General features: G+C 34.9%; 1 protein-coding gene across 1 annotated transcript in view; it reads left to right on the forward strand.

Moving 5' to 3' along the window:
* The window catches only part of KCNH8 (potassium voltage-gated channel, subfamily H (eag-related), member 8), a 194,017-nt gene that overhangs the window by 94,218 nt on the left and 86,891 nt on the right, over positions 1–12,908 (forward strand). Inside the window, exons 4-5 of the mRNA XM_009888927.1 lie at positions 1–73; positions 2,765–3,005. The exon at positions 1–73 is cut by the window's left edge and continues 52 nt beyond it. Coding sequence (XP_009887229.1) covers positions 1–73; positions 2,765–3,005 — 314 coding nt within the window. The remainder of the gene's footprint in view (positions 74–2,764; positions 3,006–12,908) is intronic.

A 12,908-nucleotide genomic window follows, 5' to 3' on the forward strand; every position in this document is an offset into this window, starting at 1 on the left:
GAGTAGAGCTGTCCTTTATCATATCTCTGGACATTTACAAAGAAGAGAGAAGAACAAATTAAAAATTAATAATGTAGGTGTAATTCTTCCCTTTTTCAAAAATGTAATCTTTATACTGTCATTTGCTTTTTAACAAGTGCTGTAAAATATCAGTGGGTACCTGAGAAATGTCCTAGTCATAATTTTACAGTAACAAAAGGAGTAAAGTGCAGTTCACCTAAGTGCAGTTTTGCCCGCTATAGTTTTTGTTACACTTCATAGAGCAGACAGTGCATCTATCCGTACTGCAAACAGACATTTATTTAACCCCAGGAAAGCCACATTATAAAATTTCTCAGAACTTAATTTTATGTTCCAATTTGCATTACCATCCCAATTATTTCATTCCAATAATTACTATTTGCCAAAAAAATAATGAAGAAATTCAAGGTATTGCTCTAACTGAAAATCTCTATGCTGTGTAAGCTCCAGAAGGTCACACTTCATTTAGACAGCTTTTCATGTGAATGCCTCCATCTTCGTGCAGGGTAAATATGTGTTCTCATTTCCTAATTGAAGTAGTAATGTTTCTTTCTGTAAATTACTTCTGTTTTCCCCTAGTAACTGTAACTAATAAGTAAGTTCATAAAATACCCCGTGAATGTTGCAAAAAACAAATCAAACAATAGACAAAACAAAAAATATAGCAGCACAAATAGACAAAACCAAAAATAAAGCAGCATATTCTAAAGAAATATGCTCAGGAGAAAGAATAACTCTCCTGCTCTATGGAAAAATGTTTCAGGAGAAAAGTTAATGCAGAGGAAAACCAGAGATGCATGTGAAATCAGTATGTATATATAAAAATTTGCTGGGATAATATCTGAGCCTGTTCCAACAGTGAGAGCCTATAGTTATTAGAAGCAGGTGTAGCAAAAAGAAACATTTTTTTGTAAAATCTGAGAACAGTATGAAGTTTCTTGTTTGTGTATCATTAACATCAAAAAGCTAAAATCTTTGACAGAGCCAACCAGAAGAAAATGTTATCTTTTTTTTTTCTTCCTCCAGTGGTTACGGGGAGGATGGAAGACAGACAATGGAAAAAGTAGCCAAAGGATGTAGATCATCAACACCTTGAAAAGATGATCTGCTACTGGGCATGTTCTTTTTATTGGTTACCAAAATTAAGCAGCAGTGCAGATACATCCTCCTAGATAATATTACATGAGAGATGAAAAGCAGAAAAATCTTGGTATAGGTTAAGGACATGAAAATACAGAGCTGGTATATACCTCAAAGGGCATACAGTCACTTGCACTGAATGTAAATGTTAGATGTTAGAAAATGTTAAATGTTAAAAAAAAAGTTAAAAAGCTAAAAATGTTAAATGTTGAAAAGTGTGAAAATTTAAAAAAAAAAAAAAAAAACAAACTGCAAAATATGACCAGGTCTTCCGGTGATATTTTCATAGCACAGTAATATATTTTAGGGACGTGACTTTTAAATAGATTTTGGTGACTTTCCTGTGCTGTCAAAATCCTAGTGCAGCTGTTATCATACTGGTTTAAAACACTTATTGTCAGCCCAATTTACTCCCTTTAGTGCACAGAATTTTAGAGCTACGAACTGGAAGTCCTAAGAGGAATGTTTTCTTCTCTGTGATTAAAAATGGGCTGATAGTAACAACAGTGATAATTCAGCCCATAAGTTTCATGAATGAGAACCAAGAAAGGAAACGGCAAGGACGTTTATATTTCAAAAGAAACACACAAAGAGAAAGGCTGTGACAGGCAAGGCAAATGTAATTAAGTCTGCAGTCACACAGCATTGTCTTTTTATATGCATAGTGAATAACTTCAAGATCAGAAGTAATCTTGGCTTGCTGAATACACAATATTGTTTTGTGAGGCTCTTCATTACTGGAACAGCGTTAACCAGGGACACAATGACACTGAGCAAGAATTTTGTTAGTAAATAATACAAGACAGTTCATGTATCACATTCCGCTTTTCAGGAGGGTAGGTGTTTTTGTTAAAACTCTGAAAGATGAAAGCCAAGAATTTGTAAAGCTGATGCTTAAGACTGAAGTCTTTGTTGCAAAGACTTTTACTGGTTAGATGAAAAAACTCAAGACACATCACAAAGCTAGGTACAATCTAATGATGAGGGTAGTTGTTTCTGGAGCCGTATTCCACTGGGTCTGCATTAGTAATTTAGTTTAGATAAGGAGTGCAATTTCAAAGAGAATCAAAAAAGTTATTCCTGCTAATTGTGCTTTGGAGAGGTGCTCCAACTGCTAACAGTTGTTCAGTCCCCAGGACAAGGCTAGAGTTAGTCTGAGGAAAAAACCTCCTCACGGCTCCAAAATACGTATAGAAAGGATGTTTTGTCTTCAGCACCATCTATCCCAATTCTATAGGTTTATTCCTATTTGCGGTCCTTATGTGTACAAAGCTTTAGCCTATCTGTCCAGCAGAAAAATGTTGCTCTTAAGTTAGAATTCACCCAACAGAGGAAGAAATAGTTTGCCAGATTCAGTCCCCTCCTGATTCTATTTAATCTATTCCTTATTAATCCTCTTCCTGCCCCAACATTCACAAAAGTTATTTCATCAGCAGTATTGTCTGCCTAAATAAGTGTGAGGACTGCATTAGTTCTTGCCTGCATATATCATACTTCTTTATGCTTTAAAAAAAAAAAAAGAAAAAAGGCTGCATTGGAAGAAATGTGCCTGTGTGAGCAAATTAGTGTTTTGTCTCATTTCATTTTTTTCTTTCTTTTTCAGAATGTTTTTGTAGATAAACCAGCATTTCCAGAATACAAAGTTTCAGATGCAAAAAAATCCAAATTCATATTGTTGCATTTTAGCACTTTTAAAGCTGGCTGGGACTGGCTTATTTTACTGGCAACGTTTTATGTTGCTGTGACTGTACCTTACAATGTCTGCTTTATTGGCCATGATGAGCTGTCTACAACTCGAAGCACAACTGTCAGTGACATTGCAGTGGAAATTCTTTTTATCATCGGTAAGATATGTTTGGGGTTTGTTTGGGATCTTCTTTTTGACATTTCAGTTTTTCACAGGATGCATAATGTAGAAAAGGCAATAATCATCGCTTTAATGATTTTAAAGAAAATCCATTTTCGCTGTATAGCTTAACATTTTGTCTGAACTTTAGATCACCTTTTTTTTTTCTTTTTTCTTTTAAATTGATTTGCATAGTCCTGCTGTTACTCAAAAGGGACCTTTGACTGTAGCAAGATTGAAAACCATTGTTTCACCCTATGGATGCCTAAACCCTTCCCAATGCAGGGGTATGCCCTGAAATTACTATAGTGTTGTTCATAATGTACTTTTTTTTTTTTTAATTACCTTTCACAAATACTTAGAAGACCCATGAACCACAAGATAAAAATCACTAGATTTTAAAAAAATAATGGCATAAGATTAAAACTCATATTGCAGTAATGTAAATGGACAGTATCAATGTGCTATACTGACAACTGGCATAAAATTTAAGAGGCTGAGGTTGCAGCTTGTCAGCTGGTTTGTTCTCTAAACTTTTTATTTCAATGATCCATTTAATTCTTATACCTTTAAAGAATTAAAGAGAAGACAAGGTCATGTCTAATAGTCGCCTTTTAGCAAAAGAATTTATTTTTTGTATTATTTTTTTTTCATTTCTTTGTGAATACTGAAAACAATCCCTGACTAGAGTGACACAGATTTTCCCCCAAGTTTTTATTGTTATAACACAATTCAGTGCTGTCACACTGACAAACCATAGCTCAGATCTGTTGATAATATGCAGGTGGAGACGTTATTTTTTTAAAGAAATGAGCAAAGTTGAGTATGTCTTTCTTGAATACAAAAAGACTTAGGATGGGTTTTAAGAGAAAAAGAGAATGAACAAAAGAATAAAACCATCCTCAGATTTGAAACTTCTTTTTCTACTTAAAGTTTCTCTATTTTTTTCCTGAAAAAATGTAGCTTAACTCATACATTAAAAGCAATGCTATGATCTTCTCTAGGAGAACTAAAGAAGACTAAAACTTCTCAAATGCTAAGTAACATGTCAGAATGTCTTTAGTTTAACAGAAGTTTTTCTCACAAAAAACTTTGAAAAGTTTATGCCATTTCTCTGACAGCTTTACTGTAGGCAGTAAGACTACTAGGTGATGTGGCTGATGGAAGAATCAGATTCATGATGGATAAGTATATGAGTTTCTTCCTTTTGCCATTGATTTGTCATTAGGTTTAAGATCTAATTTTCCCCTTTTATGCTCACTGTTAGACCTTGGTGGACTCTTATCATGGTAATACATGGAATCTACACTGAATGATAGTCAAGCACTGCAGTAAGAAACCTTCATTCTGCAATGCAGGTCATGGAGGATTATCTTTTCTCTTGTGTAAAAAGCACGGTTATGACTGTAGTCAGTCATAAATTACTCCCCATTCCATTTTAAGGAATATAAAATGAAATAATTCCACGTGATTCACCTGGGTATCTCTATAAAAACAGTAGACTCCAGGCTAAGACATTTTGATAATGGTTGTGTTTTTCAGCCCACGCCGGTGCAGATAACTGGTTTGTGCTATGAATGCGTTTATTAGAATCTGAGCACAAGACAGTATCATCTGTATCTAACTGATTTATGTGCTGTAGTATTCATTTGAAGCAAGACAGATGGTGTACTGCTTGGTGCTACTTTTCTGTTTATATCATTTGCTGGAAATACAGAATTCTTATATCAGTAAGTCAAAAGCAATGGTATCTCTATGATCAATAGAGTAGCTGGGTAAGAAAAATAAAAGGAAGAAGATTTTCCGTAAATTTTACTTCATATTTTCTGGTTAGAAATTTAGATCTGTCATCCAGGAAATCAAACTATGGTTGTAACTAAATACATTCAAAGAAAAGTGTGTAAAGTACTAGAAAAGACTTCTTTGCATAGTTAAGTTACTGGTAACCACAAACAGTGTGCTGTAGCATACCAGTATTCCTCCCACACAGTTTCAATAATGGCTCCCTTTTCCCCAGAGATAATTGTTCCTAAAGTTATTATCTGTTTGTAATTTTGTGGATCTGGGGAAAGGTTTATAGAATATTTTCGGGACATTTTCATACTGCATTTAAATCTCTGCAGTGAATTTAAAGAAGACTGTGTTTATAGTCACCTCTCAACAGTCCCTTGTCCATTAAAATATTGAATGAATATGTCTCAGAACATGTGTAAGATTGACAGGATACATAAATTTAAGCGTGAGTTTCAGGGCATTGTTGCACTGTGGCTCCGACAAACACATCTTTGATGGATGATTTATGTGCTTTGAGAAAAGTCAATGAGAAGCGTTGTGTAAAATTCTTTTTATGATGCTGCTACCTCAGAAAGTCAGTGGGGAGAACCGTGTAAGACAGGACCTTCAGCTGTATTACAGCTCTGTAATCGCGGATTGAGGTATTACAGTTCTGTAATCATGGATTGGAGAAAAAAGTCTATTTGCTTTGATTTTATTCGGATTTCTCAGAAGGCAGAATAATATTCCTTTTACGCACATAACTTGCATAAACTCTTATTTGGACTTAACAAGGTCTTCCTTTTTAGCTGTGTTATCAAAGGGAGCAGAGACGTGGCAACAAAAGGGACAGATGTCTGCTCACCAGTTCAAGGGAAATAATAGGGTAGAGGTTAAGGGTTTCCTTTAAGCAGAAGAGTTTGAATAAATCTAGGGGCTAAAAAAACTTTTAGGCTTATCCAATTTGTGATTCAGCATATGCTTAAGCATGATAAAAGCACATATGGAAGTCTCCTACTGACTTGGGGGGCTTATAAGTAGGAGCATTGATCTGAATTAAATTATGAGAAAAAAGCACATCTAGCTGGACGTTTAACTGCTTTAGCCTTTAAAGTATTCTAAAATATAAACAGAAGATAAACAATAATAATAACAACCCATTTTGTGATGTCTTTGGGGTTGGAGAGGGAACATAATTAAGGCTTCTCAAATCAAGTTAAAATGATTTTTCACTTGATGTTTCCTTTATATGCTAGTGCTTTGATAACTTGTGTGATGTGATGTTTGAGTGTGCATTCAGATCTCTTCCTCTGCAACGTGTGCAAGCTTTCTCTAACACTCCTCTCTAAGTAAATCTTTTGCTTCTTCTGTTCAATGATAGTTTAAAACTAAAACTAGACTTTAGACATTTAGTTTTAGAATTTTTTTTGATGTTTTATGTATCTTAAAATAATAAAGAGGTGGACAGGAAAACTTTTTAACACTAGTGTATTTAAGCAAATACATAAAATTTATCTTAGGAAGTGTTACATCTGGTGAATGAGATTACCTGCTTTGTTGCACTATTTGCTTCAAAATTTATGACCCTTAATTTGCATAGACAATATCTGGGTCCTTCATTTGTAGGTAGGTATGTTTGGGTGGCTAAAGTTTCAATATTTCTAAGAAGCATAGTGGATCTTGATTACTTTTCAATAATATTTGTAAAATTTTCTCTCTTTTGGAGAGAAAATCTGGGAGAATCTTTCTCCCAGTTCATTCCATTTTATTAGTAATAGCCTCTTGATTGCATAACTTTTACTCTTCCATAACTATGCAGTATAGTGCTTTTCTTTCTGCAACTGTTTCATCCTAGATTTGAGATATGGTCTTTCTTTTTTCTTTTTTCTCTTTTTTTCTTTTTTAAAACATTATTGAACACCTTAACTGAAGACAGTAATATTACCGGAAAAATTATCAATACTTTATTGCTAAACACTCAGACTCACTGACAGGACTATTTGAATAGTACATCTTCAGCAGAAGTTGAGATCAATGCGAGGGTTCAGAGAAAATATGTGTAGGCTTTCAGGGTAATGGTAATACATTATTTGCTGAATAAGATCAAAGGTATCTAAGTATTTTGTCTCCTAAGGTGGCCAGGAACAACTATAGAGAGAAGAGCTATAAAAATAAATGACCTTTAACTTTTAATTTTAGTTTTCTATTTGTGGATCATCCAGTTTCTAGTGGAAGATGGAGAACCCTGGATGCTAATTATAGCTATAAAATTACACTATTTATAAACATACTGGCAACAGTAATTTTAAATGATTTTCTGCAAAGTATTCCCTTGCCTACCTGTGGAAAAAAAAATGACAACATACCCATCCCTTCCCCCACTCTCCCCACGCACATGCTTGTCTGAAGACTTTATCTATGCCTTGTAATTTCAAGATCGAAAATTAATCATGATTACTAAGATGTCTTCTTTCTGTACGTATATCTCTCTCTTGTTAAATGCTATTTAACAAAGTGTTTTATCAGCAATTTCAATTTTTAAAAGCAGCGTGTTTAGAAGCCCTAAAGCTGTGATTTGTATTGCATGATACTGCAGAGTAAAGAGACTTGTTGGCCCATTAGTGTCTGTCACAAATGTAAATGACTCAAAATCTTTCCAAAACCGTCTTAAATCATATGAAGCCCTTGAGTCTCAGATCTTTAGTATGCGGAGATTTAAAAATGTGGTACAAACCCAGTAGGAATTCATATAATCATTCATGACTTACACAGTTGTTCAAGTGTGCGTATTACTTATTGAAAACAATACAAGTTAAACAAAATTTGTTGGAATCAGATGAGATAGTGTTAAATGCAATAGATTTTATTATGTTGCCTTACATTAGAAGGTTTGTTTTCTTTTTTCTCTCATGTTCTTTTTCATTATTATAATGATTACCACTTCATATCTTTGCAAGTGCACAGAAGGTTGTGTAAAACAATATCTGTGTCTAGGGGACCTCACATCTAAGAGGACGTGTGCATTTCGAAAGGAAATGTTGGTGTTTTGATCTGTATTTTAGAAAGTGTTCTTTCAGACCCTAATACGCTAAAATTCAGGCAGACAGCAACGGAGTGGTTTGAATTTATCTCTGGGAGTTTACCTCTGAGCATCAAATGGTCTCATCCGTGAATATACGTGAACAAAACATGAAACCGGACAGTGACATTGTTGATACATCTATTATTAGGGAGGTGAGGCTGTAAGAACTTGTTCATGGGCTATGGATTACTTAGTAATGTGAATAAACTGTACAAAATGTTTATGTTGAAAAGCACTAATAAATTTGCTAAAGATTCTCACTCAAAGTGCCAAACTGAAGTTGACAAGACCACTATATTGTTAGAAATTTTTACAATAGCCTTACTTACATATCCTTGTAAGGAGGACAGATGCTGGTCTGCACACAAGATGCTGTTTCTATGCACAAAAACATACACCTGGACATAAAAGATATAAGCATAAGCCACAATAATTTAGAAGCAATCATTTCCATGGAAACATTTTTGTATTTTCAGGTAGACACAGATAAACATTATGATAATGGAGGCATCCTGAAAATTTGACTTGTCTTGGCTCTGCTGAATCCTTTTCATTTGTAGAGATGTGATGTCATTGTTACACATCGTTAGCCAGCTTCTAATAGAATGAAAACCAGTATGCTTGTAGATCTAACCAAAGTTTTAAGACATCACTGCCCCAAATTGTTGCTTACTGCTCCTGAAGTCAGGAGATACAGATAAGACACAGAACCTGATCATCTGAGCATTCCAGCTTTTCCTGAGGCCAAAATGAATGACATTGACTTAAACAACGAATGAAATGGTTACAAGAAGGGGTCCTCATGTATTGTGCCATGTACCATCAAAGTTAAAGGTAAAATCCAAGAAAGCAGTACTTAACTAAGTACCAAACAGGCTCTATTCTGAAATCTGATTTTGTGAAGAATTACCTAAAACAAAGCAAGGGATGCTTGCAAATGCAGGATAAAGGCCTTCTAAAAAACACGTGTAAGATGATGGGAACCTCATGAGCGCAAGCTGAAATACGCAGCATTTACCATATGTAATTCCTTACTATTCTGGGGAGAGCTCTGTAGGCAGCTTATAGCTGGGTCAAGATATTCTGCATATGTGCTTCTGGCAAATATAGTCACTCTTCCACTTCTCAGCTATCCTAAATTAATCTCTTCAGACAGATTATTTTTCTTTCCTACTCCCTGTTTCACAATGAGACTTGTAACGTCGGAGTGATGGGCTTCTGAGCACGTAAGAGTGCTAAGAGCACTTAAGAACTGACTCTTCATCTTTTTTTGTCTAAGATGTGGTGATACTGTTAAAAAAGAAAAGAAAAAGCTGTGTGACAGATCATTTGTTTCACCAGTAGTCAATCCACACACTGGGAAATGCTGTAGTAATAGTTTTATAAGTAATTTTCCCTCTGCTATGTTTCCTTTCAGAAGGTATACAAAGCTAAAACTACCCTGTTATACAGAGTATGACTGACTTGCATTGTAGCTACAATCAGACGATGTTTGTACTTAGGTTTAATGGTAAAACAACGCTATATTTTTCAATAAGATTAAAATATTTTAATTAACCATCGAGGTCATTTCCAAGGAAATTATTAGATGCTTAATAGTTTACCATATTTTTCCAAGCTTGCATGTGGTCTTTTTCATATTTTTTTTTGTTATTCATGGATAATGCCCAATGTATGTGAATTGTGATCAAGCTGCATGAGGCAGAATTTCTGAGAAAAATGTTTCAGGTTTCCCTCCTTGGAATTGGTCAAAAAATTCTAAGTGTCTGAAACAGTTGCCCCATTGCCCACCGAATGTTTTACTTGTTTGATCTTTTCATTGTGGTGTCCGTCATTTGTGCAAAGTGAACTGAATTCATGAAATACCTAACAACTGCATTTGCTTCACACACATTGAATTTAATGAAAAGTTAAGTCATAAGATTGAAGTTTCTTCAGTCTTTGTAATTGGTTCTTTCTGCCATATTTCTGCAGGTTCTATTCAGAAAATTATCCATGTAGAAACTTTCACACTCTGCAGTCACAACTACTAACTTCTTTTAAAAGCAGATCTGGCAGTCAATTTTTCAGAAATATTTTTGGTTCTCTGCTTTTATTTCAAGACTCCAAAGTCTGTATCTTCCTTTGCAGAAAAGCCAATATATTTTAGTTACTCAACGTGTTCATGGATTGAGTCTGTTTTTAAAAGGTAGAGCATAGTTTATGAAAAAGAGAATATTTCCAGTGTTCAGTATGTTATTGTAAAGGTGATGTTTTTCTGGTGTATCAGCTACTGTAGAACTGAGATTAGCTAATCCCTAATTAACACCCTCGTCGTTAAGGAGGGCAACTTGAAAAGGTGAACCCAAAAGGCTGAAAATCAAGGAAGCGGGTAAAAGAATGGGACTTTTTATTTTTTAAGTTTGTGGTCTTTTGTTCAGTTTCATGATATTGGGATTTGAATTCATGGGCTGTCAGCATAGTAAAGAGTTGCAATTAAAACCCCTGTTTTAACATTGGCATGCTGATCATTCTCTGTGCCCCGGCATGCCCATGGTAATGGGTACAGCAGCCTAAGTATAGTGTTTGGTAGAGCATACCATGCTAATGCATTAACGCTGACCATACTCTACTCCTGGAGGGAGTGACATTTGTTACCACAATAGCCATTCAAACCACTAATGCCTTCACATTTCAGTTTTTTATATTAATGGGTAATTTACCCAAGTAAAACAGTATTTCCACCTGGGTATGTCTTCAATATCCCCTTACCTTCCACTGTAAGAACAAACAGCAAGGAAGAGCAAATCAGCCTGTCGGTTACAGATAGATTTTGGGAATCAGTTCTGCTATGATCTGTCATATCTGAGAATAGATCTTGCCCCATTAAAATCACTAAAAATGTCAGTTTTTCAAACAGTAACGGAACAAGGCTGAGAACATATGTCATAGTGCTGCCTTAGAAGCACTCCTTATGCGCTGTACAGTGACAAGCATCATGGTGTCCAGTCATAAATAAACTCTTTTGATTGGAGAAATTTGACTGGTAAAACAGCTTAGTGTATTCAGTGGTGACTTTAACAGAACAAAGCCTGTGTATTACATTCATTCCACATTAGCAGAAGCTTTTTTTCAGAGGTCCATCATATTACATGAATGCAATATCCTTGTGCTGAAGATTTCAAGAATTTTTAGCTTTAAACTATGTTTCCATCATTCATCTGCATACTAGTCATCCAACTAAAGCCACAAGACCTCTGCTTCTTTGAATGCAGGTGCAACCTACCCCTGAAATGCAGTTCCCAAACTCTGTGACTGCCTGCATAGACCAAATTGGGGTTGTTTCCATAATACGCTGGAGTGCTAATGGCCAGGAGAACGGTACCGAGGGTTGCACCCAAGGAAAAATAGGAGGGAGAGGTATACTTGATATCCAGATTTTCCATTTTAAATGTATATTTAATCCAGGTATTAATATTAATTCTAATAAACTGTGTTTGCTAAAGCATGCTTTCCTGAAGGACATCTTCTCTTGTTCAAAGACCTCAGAGAAAGGAGAATCCGCAACTCCCCTCATCTATGGCTGCAGGTGTCACCTGCAGAAGTGATGGCTTGTTAAGTCTTTGATACTGCTGATTTAAAACATCACTACCCGCTGATTCTTAGTTAGGATACACTGGATTGCAATTTATCATCTAATATAATACAAACATACTTTTCTGCTCCATTCCAAAATGAGATAAGATTTATTGAATATAGCTCAAAACAGGACATTTTTCTACAAGATTATTAATAGCTTCTCTCGCAATGCAGTGCCACTAGCACAAAGGAACTGAAGTTGCAGATGAGTGTTTCTTTCGAATACATCTAAAACTGTAATTTTCCTTAATCTTGTCTACCAGTGATTTCTTTCATTTCCCAAACAGGTCTGGATTTTCATGACAAATTTTCTGTGGTTTATATTGATTATTACTTGGTATCTGTTCAGCATTTGTTATATCTTTCGGGGAAAAAAAAAATTGCTTTTCCTTCAGCAGCTACAACAGGCTGTTATAAAGACTTGTTACTTTTTATATGTTATTATTTATATACTATATTTTTTATTGTATATTACCTATTTATCATATAAGAACCCTACTTTTAAGGTTTCTATAACTTAATCACTGTTTTTTTTTCTTGTAAACTTTATTTGACTTCATAGTAGCCCTGATTCCTAAGCAATTGTTGTACAATAAGCATTACTTTTCTTTCCTATTTTAAAACTGATATCATCTCCCTCATCTTGTCATGTCAGCATCTAAAAGAAAATCATCAAGCTAATTGTGGGAATAGACATTTTGAGAGGACATGCTGCTTTGAAAAAATCACACTTCCATTTGAATAAATTGTGCTCAGGAGACTTGCTAGGAACATCTAGGTTTACAGCAGCAGTAGAATAGAAAAAATAAGAGTTTATATAGGGACAGATAAATTGTTTTTCAAGCAATATAGCACAAATGTTTCCTGGAATCTTTCCTAAAAGCTCTCTGGCCAGGTCCTAATACCATTATCCATATATAATTATATAACATTGGCTCAAGTAATCAGATAGACCAAAGAGTTTGGACTTTGAAGAAAGTATTGCTAGCTGAGGAAAACCAACGTAAAATCACATAAAGGAAAATGGAAAAAAAAAAGAAATGAGAAGAGCCTGTCATAACATCTAGGAGAGGGAGGTGGTGTAGGAAACTGCTCTGAAAATCAATGGGGTTAATATATCTAAATCATCTAGGTCTCAAGCACAAGGTTGAATTACTGTAGTCTAGTAAGAAATTATGCATCACCCAATTCCCTGGTTACTGCTTATATGTATACTACTCGCACTGAAGGTGCAGGATTTTTCAACTTCATTTAGTTTGCAGTACACAGAGAGGTAAACTGAGTTATATTACCTAGCATTTGCTGCAATCCAAAATGTGCCATGGGCAGTTACTGATTAATCTGACTAATCCTAAATTGTTATTCTTCTGTAGCTTGATCATATGTCTAATCCCAGCAGGATTTATTTTTAAAAAAATATAGTCTAAA

This window comes from Charadrius vociferus, unplaced genomic scaffold (assembly GCF_000708025.1).
Source record: "Charadrius vociferus isolate BGI_N301 unplaced genomic scaffold, ASM70802v2 scaffold217, whole genome shotgun sequence".
Taxonomy (NCBI): domain Eukaryota; kingdom Metazoa; phylum Chordata; class Aves; order Charadriiformes; family Charadriidae; genus Charadrius; species Charadrius vociferus.